Source organism: Peromyscus californicus, unplaced genomic scaffold (assembly GCF_007827085.1).
Source record: "Peromyscus californicus insignis strain IS unplaced genomic scaffold, ASM782708v3 Scaffold_7__1_contigs__length_154581171, whole genome shotgun sequence".
Lineage (NCBI taxonomy): Eukaryota > Metazoa > Chordata > Mammalia > Rodentia > Cricetidae > Peromyscus > Peromyscus californicus.
The window spans coordinates 48,592,564-48,606,567 of NW_026294595.1; the positions used below are offsets into that span (position 1 = coordinate 48,592,564).

A 14,004-nucleotide genomic window follows, 5' to 3' on the forward strand; every position below is an offset into this window, starting at 1 on the left:
TATTCATTTGTTTATCTTAGAGTCAATTCAAAAATTCAATGATTATTTTGATTTTTAAAAAAAGATTTATTTATTATGTATACAGTGTTCTATCTGCATGTATGTCTATATACCAGAAGAGGGTGCCAGATGTCATTACAGGTGGTTGTGAGCCACCATGTGGTTGTTGGGAATTGAACTGGGGACCTGTGGAAGAGCAGTCAGTGCTTTTAACTTCTGAGCCATCTCTCCAGCCCTTGATTTTTAATGTTTGAGACAGCCTCTTACTATGTAGCCCTACCTGGCCTGGAGTTTGCTTTCTAGACCAAGGCAGCCTTTAACTCTTAGAGATCCACCTGCCTCTGCCTCCCTAGCACTAAGAGTAAAGGTGTGTGCTACCTCACCTGGCAAAGATTCTCAAGAATGAATGAATGAATGAATAAATAAATAAATAAATAGATAGATAAATAGATAAATAAATAAATGTTTTGTTTGTATGGGTGGATAAATGGAGATCAGAGGACAGTTTAGGGAGGTTAATTTAATTTCTTCTACTTCATGAGGCCTAGAAATTGAACTTGGATTGGCAAGTTTAGCAGTTAGTGCCCTTATCCACTGAGCCATCTTACTAGTACCAAAGATTTTTTTTTTTAAACCTACTGAGTTATGATCTGTTGTTAGTACTAATTTTGGTGCCCAGGTTAGTCCATATTTGGCAACTGACCATGTTTTTAGATTGCTTTTGGCTCTTTTTGATATGTTCACATCAGTTTTGAGACATTCTAGTACAAGGTGTCTCAGATTCATCTTCAGCTTTCCCTGTTAATTCCAAACTCAACCAGTTCCCCAAGGAACTATTCTGTTGGAGCCAGGAAGGATATTTGAACACAGTTAACATTTAATTTTTTTTTTTTTTAATTTGGTTTTTCGAGACAGGGTTTCTCTGTGTAACTTTGCGCCTTTCCTGGAACTCTCTTTGTAGGCCAGGCTGGCCTTGAACTCACAGAGATCCACCTGTCTCCCTCTCCAGTGCTGGGATTAAAGGCATGTGTTGCCATCACCAGGCTTTTAATTCTTTAAATGTATTTTTAAATTGAAAAATGTCTCTCCATGGAACAAATTTTATGTGTATGTTTAATATGTATCAGATTAGGCATTTTATGTATTTTTAATTATCAATAATCAAATCTTATTATATATAGACTCTAAAATATCAGTGTTATTTATTTTAATTTTTTTTAAGATTTATTTATTTATTATGTATACAGTGTTCTGCCTGCATGTATGCCTGCAGGCCAGAAGAAGGAGCCAGATCTCATTACAGATGGTTGTGAGCCACCATGTGGTTGCTGGGAATTGAACTCAGGACCTCTGGAAGAATAGCCAGTGCTCTTAACCTCTGAGCCATCTCTCTAGCCCAGTGTTTTTTTATTTTTAACAGGTTGTGTTTTATTATAAAAATACTTTCCTGCTGGGCAGCAGTGGCGCATACCTTTAATCCCAGCACTCGGGAGGCAGAGGCAGGCTGATCTCTGTGAGTTTGAGACCAGCCTGGTCTACAGAGCGAGATCCAGGACAGGCACCAAAACTACACAGAGAAACCCTGTCTCAAAAACCAAAAAAATTTTCCCCTTTGGATTTTTTAAAGAAGGATATTTATTTTACTCTTACCTTTTTAACTATTAAAAAAAAAATCTCTTCTAGGGTTGAGAGTATAGTTCAGTGGTAGACTGATTCCTGGCCAACAAACAAACTCTTCAGTTATATCCCAGTGGCTGAAATCTAGTGTCTAGATATTGGTTCTTAATGACTTTCACATTCGTCTGTTTGATTTGTATAGTATTACTGCAAATAGTGTGCTCATATAGCATTATTCTAAGTTGGACAGGTAACGGTCATGTGCTGGTGATGATCCTGTACTTATGACCCAAGCATAGCACAGTCCTCATGCTGGGTTTTACTGCCACTCCTTTCTTCTACTTGGAGAATCGCTAGAATGAACATACTTGGTAGCCTTGACAGAAATCTGGACTCTTTCTTACAAGTACTCTCTTCCTTTTAGAATTTGTTTTAGGGGCTGACGTGACGGCTCAGCAGTTGAGAGTGCTTTCACTGCTGTTTCAAAGGACCCAGTCTTAGTTAAATTCCCAACACCCATGTTGGGCAGCTTGGAATTGCCTCTAACCCCAGCTTTAGGGCATCCAGTGTCTTCTGGCCTCTTGAAATACTATACTCACAGGCACCCTCCTACTCACAGGCACATACATAATAAAAAAATATATCAACCAAAAAAAAAAAAAAGAATTCATTTAAAAAATATAAATAAAAGCCAGGTTTACTGAGATAAATTGCATCCGTATAACCAATTTAAATGTTTTTATTACTCTCACCAAAAAGCCCCTCCTACTTTGAGCCTCCTCAGTCCCAGACAGAAAGTGACCTAATTTCTGTCTATAAATTCTCCTGATCAGATAGTTTAGAATGCAGTCTCCCTCCCCTTAGACCCTTGAAAAGAGAATACCAGTGCTTTATGATAGTAGAGATCGGAAGTAGAATTCACAGAAGGCTTGGGTGTTATCACTACTTTGAACAGCCTTGGATGCTAGTGATATAGCAAGTGGTAAGCTGAAAGGACCTGCCCAAGGCTACCTGTTTGCCTAGCTAGGTCTCAGTTTAATGCTAGTTGCCTGGTCTAAGATGACTTCTAGTTAATAGTAGCAGCAGTAGGCATAGTAACAGCGGTAGTAATGTCTAACAGTTAGTATTCACGATGTGCCAGTTATTTAACATGCTCATTGAACCCGGTTGCTTTCCTGAGTTAGGCATCTCGATTCTCTTTCTTTACATGAAGCTGAGTACAGTATCATTGTGAATGCTCATTTCCTTTCATTTTTAAACAAGTAAATATAGTTTAACTTCACAGCATTTTTAAGATTTTAAATTTGTTTATATGTGTATAGGTAATGCTTTTTGATGACTTGGCAAAAACTCATTTTGGCTGGTTTTTGTTTTTGCTTTTCATCTCAGTGAAACTGCTTTTGGTTACAAGGGTCTGAAGATCCTGCTGTACTATATTGCTGGTAGCCTGTCAACAATGTTTCGTGTTGAATATGCATCTAAAGTTGATGAGAACTTTGACTGCGTGGAGGTAAGAACAGAAATACATATATGTTAACTTTTCTACGAGTGTAAGAGAGGTCTTAAGTTAAGGTTCTGAAGAGGAGAAATCGAAATGTCGTCTCTTCAGATCAGTCTTTCGGGTATAGGAGATGTTTGTCAGTCTGCCCATCTCTTGGGTGAACCTTCTCTATGAAAACCTTTACTTTAATGAGCAGAGCTCTATTTACTGGCTTTTGTTTTGATTGTAGACATGCAAGTTAACAGCTTTCTGAAGGCTTTTAACTTACTGAACTTTGGGTTTTTATTTATGTATTTGTTTTTTGTATAGCCTTGACTGGCCTGGAACTCACTTTGTAGACCAGGCCGGCCTCAAACTCACAGTGATCCGCCTGCCTCTGCCTGCTGAATGCTGGGATCAAAGGCATGCGCTACCACCACCTGGCTTAAGTTCTGACTTTTTTTTTTTTTTTTTTTTTTTTTTTTGGTTTTTCGAGACAGGGTTTCTCTGTGTAGCTTTGCACCTTTCCTGGAACTCACTTGGTAGCCCAGGCTCGCCTCGAACTCACAGCAATCCGCCTGGCTCTGCCTCCCAGTGCTGGGATTAAAGGCGTGAGCCACCACCGCCCGGCCAACTTCTGACTTTTATCCTGTTGATTGTATTATATATTTTTCTCTTTCTCCCATGTTTTATGCTCTTAACTGTCAATTAAGTGTCATTGTGAGGGGCTTCTCTTTAGCAGTCTATATAAAAATAGTATATTGGTATGTTTAATGAAGTGCTATATAATGTCTATACAGCATGAAAGAATCCTGAGCCGGGCGGTGGTGGCGCACGCCTTTAATTCCAGCACTTAGGAGGCAGAGGCAGGTGGATCTCTGAGTTGGAGACCAGCCTGGTCTACAGAGTGAGTTCTAGGACAGCCAAGGCTACACAGAGAAACCCTGTCTCAAAAAACCAAAAGAAAAAAAGAAAGAAGCCTGAAATAGTCTTAATTTTTAGTAAGTTTTTGATTGGCTTTATATATTTATGGGGTACAGCATAGTATTCCAATACATGTGTACAATGTGTAATGGTCAGTGCAGAGTAACTGATGTATCTTTCACCTCAAAAATTTATCAATAGTCACAGGCTGGACATATGTCTTAGAGGTTAAGAGCACTGGCTCCTATTTCAGAAGACTGGGGTTGCGTTCCCAGCATCCTCAAGGCAGCTCTGGATGGTCTGTTACTCTATAGTTCCAGGAGATCTACACCCTTTTCTGGTCTCTGAGCACCAGACACACACAGTATACATACATACATGCAGACAAAACACCCCCACACAGAACAATAATAAAATAATTATTTTTCAAAAGGAAAGGTCTTATATTCAATATTAGTGTTAGAAATATTTTGAGTACTACTTGTTCTTTTCTTTGTTTTCTTGCACTTCTCAGTCATTTAAAATTACAAAGCTTGACAGATAAATAATAATGTAATTGTACTTAGTATTTGTTTTATCTAGTAGTTTATGTCGTGAAATTTTCTTTTAATTTTACTGATAGATGATTGTGAATAATGCTGTAGTTATGATAAGTGAATGTTTGCAACTAAATTCCATCTAAACCAGCTTTGAATAAATTATTAAAATAGAGGTTTTCAGTAATGAGATTTTTCTTATTAGATATGGTTGAATTTCTCCAAAATCCAATACTTTGTACTAAGTATTCTGATTTCAAATACAGCTGATGTTTTCCTTTGTGCAGTACAAAATTCAGTGTCATTTGAGGCGTGTGTGTGTGTGTGTGTGTGTGTGTGTGTGTGTGTGTGAGTGTGTGATTTAATTTTGCAGCTGATAGTGCTAAATTGATTTCTTCCAAAGGAAATATTGACTTGGTTATTGATAAATCTTTCAAATACTGTGTGTAGTGAAAATAGCTATCTATTTGCACTAACTTCTAATTGTTCCATTTCTGAAAACCAGGGTTTCCATTTAGAAGTACTATGTTAAGTATAAGAATCAATCGATCTTGTATAGTGTTTTTGTAGGGTTACTTATTTGCTTCATGATCAAAATCATTTGTTTAGTGTTAAGGAAAGATTCCCCCTACCCCTTTTTGTTTTAAAGAATGGTAGATGATATGGGCATAGTGGACTGGCTTCTTCTGTTTCAGTTTGCAGCAGTAATGCTCATTCCCCATGACTTCCTGTGTCCTTTTTCCTCCCCATTTATTATGTGTACTATGTAGTGTGTCTGTATGTGGGTATGCCATGTGAATGTGGGTACCCAAAGAGGCCAGAAGAGGGCTTTGGGTCTCTTGGAGCTGGAGTTACAGGCAGTTGTGAACCACCCAGTGTGCGTGCTGGGAACCAAACTTAGGTCTTCTGCTTTTAACATCTGAGCCATCTCTCCAGACTAGCCTCTTATGCTCTTGATGCCAGGAATATAGTAAATAAAACATTCTCTGCGCTCAGAATTTACCATAAACAAATCATAAACTCAGAGAGTGTTAGAAATACTTTGCTGGAATGGTTGAAGAGAGTGGCAAATCTAGATTGTGCAGAGCCTTGGGATTTTTCTGTGCCAGGATAAGGTATTGCTAAGAGCAAGAATAGTTAGTAGCCTTTATAGGTTTTAAGCAGGTGGTGCATTATATAATATAATTCACATTAAAAAGGTAGGCTGGCATGTGTGCACGTTTGTAATTCCAGCATCCTGGAAGTGGAAGACCCATAGAAAGATCTGAGTTAAAAACCAGATTGAGCTACATGGCAAGTACATGGGGACAGCCTGGTCTGTTTAGAGACCTTGTCTCAAAACGAAACAAAAAACTGGCATATGGAGGACCCACTATAGTGAGTAAAGTGAAAGAAGGGAGACCAGAAACCAGAATTTTGCAGTATTAGTTGTCAAATTGAGGGTATTATTATGTTTGCGGTTGGAGTAGATATGATTGATGTTTGAGAGAGAGAAATAAGGAGGGGGGAAAAAGCCATTGCTGCCTGGCGGTGGTGGTGCACGCCTTTAATCCCAGCACTAGGGAGGCAGAGGCAGGCAGATCTCAGTTTGAGGACAGCCTGGTCTACAAAGTGAGTTTCAGGACAGCTAGGGCAGTTACACAGAGAAACCCTGTCTTGAAAAACCAAACCAGCCGGGCGGTGGTGGCGCACGCCTTTAATCCCAGCACTCGGGAGGCAGAGCCAGGCGGATCTCTGTGAGTTTGAGGCCAGCCTGGGCTACCAAGTGAGTTCCAGGAAAGGCGCAAAGCTACACAGAGAAACCCTGTCTCGAAAAACCAAAAAAAAAAAAAAAGAAAAACCAAACCAAACCAAACCAAACAAATCAAAAACAAAAAACTATTGCCTAAGAAATAGTGACTCTGCCACATATAACTGTCTCTTGAGGCCAATCTGGTCTACATAGTTCCAGAATTACGTGTTGAGACTCTGTCTCAAAAAAGCAAGCGTATGTTCTTAAGGCGTGAATAGAAGATAGCAAAGGTTAATTTGCTTATTGCAGTTTTGCTATTACATTAACTTTTTTTGTGCATCTACACGCCTATGTATGTATATGTGTGGGGTACACGTGTGCCACAGTCCACATGTAGAGGCCAGGGAAAAATTTGTGGGAGTTCTTTCCTTTCACCATGTGAGTCCTGGGAATTGAACTCAGATCACCAGGCTTAGTGGCTGGCACCCTCACCTGCAGAGCCATTTCACTGCCCCATCAATTAATCTTTTATCATCTCTTTTTTTCCCCCAAATGAGTTCTACAGTGTACCTAAAATTCTGTAGCACAGGTAAGATGCCTGAGAAGCCTCTTTACTAGTCATTATCTTATAACCAACTTGATTATTCAGACATTGACTTGTTCATCTTTGCTTGTCCTTTGCTTTTTTAATTCCTCTGTCTTCTCTTGGGGTAACTTTATTGTTAAATTAAGGAGTATATAAACTGTTCGTTTTTCTAGTTGCATTTCTGGGAGATTTGACGGAGAACATGAGCTATATGGGTAGGTTGTGTTGTTATCTGTAAATTTTCAGTTATTTTATTTTTGTACACTAATGAAGCTTGAATTTGACAAATGAAAGCATATTTAATTTTTTTCTTGGAATCTTTACCTCTTGTAAGAAAGAACTAAGGATGGAGTCTAGGGTCATACATACAGTAGGCAAGCACTTTGCCACTGAGCTGTATCCCCAGATGTTTGTTTATTTTTATTTTTGAGACAGGTTCCTGTTAAGTGGCCCAGGCTCACCTTGAACTCATTAGACTTTGCCACTGAGCTGTATCCCCAGATGTTTGTTTATTTTTATTTTTGAGACAGGTTCCTGTTAAGTGGCCCAGGCTCACCTTGAACTCATTAGATAGCCTGGGCTGGCCTTGATGGTGAGATTCTCTTACCTGCCATCTGAGTAACTGGGGTTATAGACCTGTACTACTAAGCCCAGCTGTATGAAAATCCTTTGTACTTTATAGAGAAATATATTCTTGTATGTGTATATATGTGTGTGCATGTGTGTGTGCATCTTTGTGTGCATGCAGATGTAGGTGTGTATATGTGAGGCCAGAGGATAATAACCTCAAGTGTTGTTCCTCAGGCTCTATCAACCTTTGTTGTTTTCTTTTAATTTTGAGACAGAGTCTTAACTGGCTTGGAATTTACCAAGTAGGCTTGGCCAGCAAGCCCCAAGGATCTTTATGTCTGCCTCTACAACATTATGATTTCAAGTGCATGCTACTGAGCCTGGATTTTATATGAGTGTTAGGGATTGAACTCAAGTCCATGTGCTTGCAAGGCAAGCACTTTACCACTGAGCTACCTAGTCTCATGTACCCATAATCTTATTAAAAATACAATATCATAAAAGTTGTAAAATTACATGTTGGCAACTTCATCTTGCTTAGTTTGAGTAGTAAAACACTAATACAGTATCAGAAAACCTAAGTGAGCATAAATAAACTAGTGAAAAAGCTCATACTTCAAATCTCCACCTTTAAAGCTGAAATAGCACAATATGAAAATGAGCAAATCTGGGCGGTGGTGGCGCACGCCTTTAATCCCATCTCTCAGGAGGCAGAGGCAGGTGGATCTCTGTGAGTTCAAGGCCAGCCTGGTCTACAGAGTGAGATCCAGGACAGCCAGGGCTACACAGAAACCTTGTCTTGAAAATGAGAGAGAGAGGGAGAGAGAGAGAGAGAGAGAGAGAGAGAGAGAGAGAGAGAGAGAGAGAGAGAGAGAGAATCAAGTAGAAACAACATCTTTTACTTTTTCTAGCATATCTTAGATATTCTTAGATTTATAGTAATGCTAAATCTTGACACTTAAGCCACGTAAAGAATTACATGTTCCACTTACTTAACATGCCTTTAATTGCAACCTCAAAAATAACTCACCAGGGACAAACTTAGACAAACAGTGCTGCTTAAGATAAGGTGCTAGAAAGGTTATTGTATTTCCAAATATGTATAAATTAAAAGCAAATTAAATATTTGTAACATTACTAGTTTTCTCAGGCACATTGCTTTGTGCAGCGACGAAGAAAAACAAAAATTGTTCCATAGGAACATTTTCTTAGGTAACAAAGCATAGAGCATTGGAATTCTAAATGGCCCTGGTGAGAAAGTATGTCCTTTAAGATATTCCAAGGGGCTCAGTGCTGAAGAGTGCTGGCTGCTCTTGTAGAGCCCCAAGTTCCATACCCAGCACCCACATGGCAACAACCACCAGTGACTATTTCCAGGGCATCTGATGCACTTACGGTGCAGAGATATAAGATTTTATATGAAGGTGTTTATTGAGTAAATATCTTTGCATACTAAAAGTTATATGTTCTTTCAACTTGTTTAAGGTCAGATTTGAGGGTAGTTTGCCTTTCAACAGAATTGTGACTTGAAACCTAGCAGTTACAGAGATCTTTGATCTTTCTAAATGCAAGATGGGTAAAGTGACTCATGCTTCTGTAGTTCCTGCCTTGCTTAGAAGATATGACATGAGGAAAGTTAAAGGTTAAAATCACAATGTTGAGATTGACCTGTGGTGATTTTTTTAATTGTATTTTTTTTCCTGACATTTAAAAACCAGAAATACAATTATACTGTGCTATTTTACTCATCACTTTTTAAAAAAAATTACTATGTAACAAATCTATTGCAATTATTCCTCTTTTTAAATACTTCTGTCATGCAATTAATGAAAATTGGGTGCTTTTCACATTCATAGTTTCAGGGAAAATATTTATCAAATAGTATATTTTTAAAATAAAGTAGATTTATCAAATTTAGTTTATTTGCAATTGAGGATGACTTGCAAGTACTGATGTACACATTACAAATAAACTGTCAGCCAGGATGCTGAAAAGACATATTTTAAGTAATAGCTTATTTTTATGACCACAAATAAATCATATATAAATGTTGGTACCAATGCATTGAAAATAACACTTATTTGTGATAAGCTCCATCCTTGTATCTCTATCCTAAAATGTAACTCAGTGATAATAAAGTACTATTCATCTGCAGGTGCATTGCTCCTACTTAGTTAAAAGATGGTTGAAAGGACAGGAATTAGTAGCATGTTGTATTAGCCTTTTGTAGTGTATTTTGTCCTAAGCATCTTAATTTCCCTGTTTTGAATGCTAAGTAGCAAGGGTCTTGGTTTAGAACTAATACCCATCATGCATGTAAACGGTATGAAAGAGCTGCTTAGTAAGTTAACACAAAGTGTTCTTGTGTCAGTCCTTGTGGAAATAGATACAATACAAACATTACAGCTGAACTCACGGCAAACTCCATTAAGTAAAAACCTGGCCTCATTGTTCAGGAAAAAGTTTGAATAGAATGCTAGCTCATTTTGTTGAATGTAATGTCAGGCTTTTAGGGACTGTATTGAAGGATAAGGTTTTGTTAAGTTGAGACCAATTCATTAAGTTTTATTGCCTGGTGAGAAGCAGTAATACTTTATTGTAAGACTTCATCAAATATTCATGGTTAAAGAGAAGTAGTAAATGTATTCAATCAAGTGGTCTTTGGGGTTTTGAAAAGGATTATGAAGTCTGCTCAGCTGATAGTTTCATTCATTGAGGTTGTTTAACAAGGGTAATTTTAATCTCTGAGTTTAATTTTGTTGTCCAGTCTTTTCTCTTTTATACGATCACAAATCCAAGTCTATGAAAGTTGTCACATTGTGGAGTGGATAATATAACCATTCATATGATTTTTTTACTTCCTAAGTGGAGATACTTTAAAAATTATCATCTTAGTTTAGCATATGAGGGTCTTATCTGTCTTACTTTGCTATTCACTTGGTCAGACTATCTAGCCTTACCACTTACTGCTGGTGATCTTTTCATGTCTTGGGTAATATGGTTTCTTTGGCATGTGTATAATAATAATCAGCCTTTTGTTCTGGCTTGTTAAGATTGTCTTGAAGGGTGGTAGGTAATAGTCACTTTCTGATGATGCTAGCACTCCCATTACTCTTGCACCTGATATTAGGCTACCTGCCTCTAATTTGTTTTTATGTTAATGCGCATCTCTAACTTGGGTGAGAGTGGTTTATTTAGATAAAACTTACCCTTTTTCGTTTCACTGCGTTGTTTACTTCTTTAGTTAATTGTGAAGTTTTGTGATAGTTTTGTCCATTAAAACTTGTCCATTAAAATTTTTTGTTTGGGGGCTGGAGAGATGGCTCAGTAGTTAAGAGCACTGGCTGTTCTTCCAGAGGACCTTCCTTTTCCCAGCATCCACATGGCAGTTTACCAGTCTGTAACTCCAGCTCCAGGAGTTTCGACACCTTCACACAGACACATATGCTGACAAAACACTAATGCATATAAAATAAAAATAAGTAACTTAAAAATTTTTTGTTTTGTTTTGTTTTGAAACTTGGGGTCTCTCCCTGACTGGTCTAGAACTTGTTATGTAGACCAGGCTGGTCTCAAACTCACAGAGATCCACCTGCCTCTGCTTCTTGAGTGCTGGGATTAATCACTACACCTAAACCAGTTTTGTCCAATTTAAAGAAATAAAACATTTTCAGCTAAAACCTAAATTTGTTACTTTGTTCTTTGTCCTCTGTTCCTCAGGCAGATGATGTTGAAGGGAAAATCAGACAAATCATCCCACCTGGGTTTTGCACAAACACAAATGATTTTCTTTCTTTGCTGGAAAAGGAAGCTGATTTCAAGCCATTTGGAACCCTACTCCATACATACTCAGTTACTTGTCCAACAGGAGGAGAAAACTTTACTTTTCAGATCTACAAGGTAAAAAGAAGTATTTCCCTTTGCCTGGAACCTATATGGGATTGTACATTCAGTAATTCTAGCATCAGGGGGAAAAAAAAAAAACCACCAAAAACCCTGATTTTTATTGGCACTAAAACCAGCTCTGTTTTGACTGTATGTTTGTATACATATTTAATCTGAGACTTGTAAATGTTTCCCACAGGATAGTTTTGTGCTCTGCAGACTTTGACTTACCTCAGTGATGAGTTTCACCTGACTTTTTCTGGCTTTTTCCCTAGGCTGACATGACATGTAGAGGCTTTCGAGAATATCATGAAAGGCTTCAGACCTTTTTGATGTGGTTTATTGAAACTGCTAGCTTTATTGACGTGGATGATGAAAGATGGCACTACTTTCTAGTGTAAGTACAGTTCTAAAGCAACAGTGGACCTTATTACCTCCACAAAGCCAGCATTTTAATTGTGGCAGCCCAATTATTGGGGACAGTATAATGATATTTTTCCCAGGAAAGAAAAACCATTGTTTATTAGGCTTGAGTTTGCCTTCATTATGCTTTGGGGGACTTGAGAATAGAAGTGAATTAAATGCTGTTGTCTGTTAGGGCCCTGAATGTAGGCTTAAACAGTAAAATGAGCTTTGCCTGTGTTTTCTTTTACTTGCCACCTATTCATCTTTATAATAGGCAAGTGCACTGAAGTGATGGAAAGAGGCCTGATTTATCCAAGTTGCTGCACACCAATTAAGGGAATTGTACATTCAGAACATAGCAGGTGTACCCATTGGGCCCTCACAGAGTAGCTTGCTGACACTGAAAATTCAGTCGGAGAATGGAAAAGAAAATGGACACTGCATGGGAGCGCGACTGTAATTGACCTGCTTGGCTTTCTGTTTTATCTGCAGATTTGAGAAGTATAATAAGGATGGAGCTACGCTCTTTGCGACCGTAGGCTACATGACAGTCTATAATTACTATGTGTACCCAGACAAAACCCGGCCACGTGTAAGGTAATTGGCAGTATAACACGTGCCTTGTCTTTTATTTCAGAAGGAACTGCTGAAGTTTCCAATACTTGTTATAGTAGTGTTGATTTGTTTTAAAAAAAATTCACCATTCATTGGCTATGTACTGATTTATTTTATTGTTTTCTTTGAAACTGTCTGGCAGAGTAAACCAATTTTGAGTATGTTGGTAATTTTTCGGTTTCTTGAAGTTTGATTTTTATAAAGCATCAACATTCATAATATAATTTGATTTTTTAACTGGCCATGATGTGATGTTTTAATTTAGAATAATTTCTTTTCTATAGTCAGATGCTGATACTGACTCCATTTCAAGGTCAGGGCCATGGTGCTCAGCTTCTTGAAACAGTTCATAGATACTACATTGCATCTCCTTCAGTTCTTGATATCACAGGTATGTAAGATTTTATGTTACTAAAAGAGCCTTTCTCAAACATCTTCGTAATTTTATTTCTGTCTTAATGTTAGCATTCCCTTGGGGTCTTTAGGGGAGACTGCTTTAGGTTACATTTTAGATCATAAGCTTTTATGGAAATTGGACTGCATCCCTAACTGAAGTGAACAAATTACAAATAATGAACTGAATATATATTATTTGGGGAAATTCTGGTCAGACATAAGTGCATTGCAAGTGTGCTATAACTTATTTGTTCAGCTTATTTGGCAAACATTTCCATCATTTAGGAGATACCTGTGCATTAATTTTAAACCATAGTGTGGTGGGGAGTAGTAGTTCCTTAATAGAAGACACCTTGTTTTTTTTTGGGGGGGGGGGGGGTTGTTGTTGTTTTTCCGAGACAGGGTTCACTGTGGAGTCCTGGAACTCACTCTGTATGTAGACCAGGCTGGCCTCGAACTCACAGAGCTCTGTCTGCCTCCCTCTGCCACCTGATTGCTGGGATCAAAGGTGTGTGCCACCACTGCCCAACAGATGTCATTTTCTTATCCTGAGTAATGTTCAGGTTTGTTGTCCGTAAAGTTGCTGGTTAACCTGAAAGTCACTGCCAGGTGTTGTGACACAGAGACCTATAGTCCCAGCACTCAGGGGCTACGGCAGGAGGATTGAGAGTTTGAGGTCAACCTGGACTACACAGGGAGACGCTGTCTTTTTTTTTTTTTTTTTTTTTTTTTTTTTAAGATTTATTTATTATATATACAGTGTTCTGCCTGCATATATGCCTGTGCACCAGAAGAGGGTGCATTATAGATGGTTGTGAGCCACCATGTGGTTGCTGGGAATTGAACTCAGGACCTCTGGAAGAACAGCCAATGTTCTTAACCTCTGCGCCATCTCTCCAGCCCCCGAGACTGTTTTAAAATAAAACAAAAATTTTAAAAAAACCTGGGAGTCATTTTTGTTTCCTTCATGTGTAGCGAGTGTATAGGGTTGAGCACTCTCAATCTGAAAATCTGAAGTCCAAAATTCAGGACTATTTTAGTGTGTGTGGCCAGAAACGGGCATTGGATGCCCTGGAGCTGGAGTTAGAGGTAGCTGTGAGCCACTTGGCAAGGGTGATGGGACTGAACTCAGATTGTTTGGAAGAGCAGCAAGGTCCCTTAGCCACTGAGCCATTTCTTTAGCCCCGCCTCACCAAGCCTTTTGTTTTTAATTTCAAAATTTAAGATTTTTTTTGAGTGCCAACATGATACTCAAAAT

General features: G+C 38.3%; 2 protein-coding genes across 2 annotated transcripts in view; one reads left to right on the forward strand and one right to left on the reverse strand.

The window, feature by feature from the left end:
• Nucleotides 1-14,004, reverse strand: part of Slc25a12 (solute carrier family 25 member 12) — a 189,011-nt gene that overhangs the window by 137,783 nt on the left and 37,224 nt on the right. The window lies entirely within an intron of this gene.
• Hat1 (histone acetyltransferase 1) overlaps nt 1-14,004 on the forward strand; it is a 55,945-nt gene that overhangs the window by 23,042 nt on the left and 18,899 nt on the right. Inside the window, exons 4-8 of the mRNA XM_052726708.1 lie at nt 3,007-3,127; nt 11,166-11,345; nt 11,606-11,727; nt 12,228-12,332; nt 12,635-12,741. Of these exons, the coding sequence (XP_052582668.1) occupies nt 3,007-3,127; nt 11,166-11,345; nt 11,606-11,727; nt 12,228-12,332; nt 12,635-12,741 (635 nt within the window). The remainder of the gene's footprint in view (nt 1-3,006; nt 3,128-11,165; nt 11,346-11,605; nt 11,728-12,227; nt 12,333-12,634; nt 12,742-14,004) is intronic.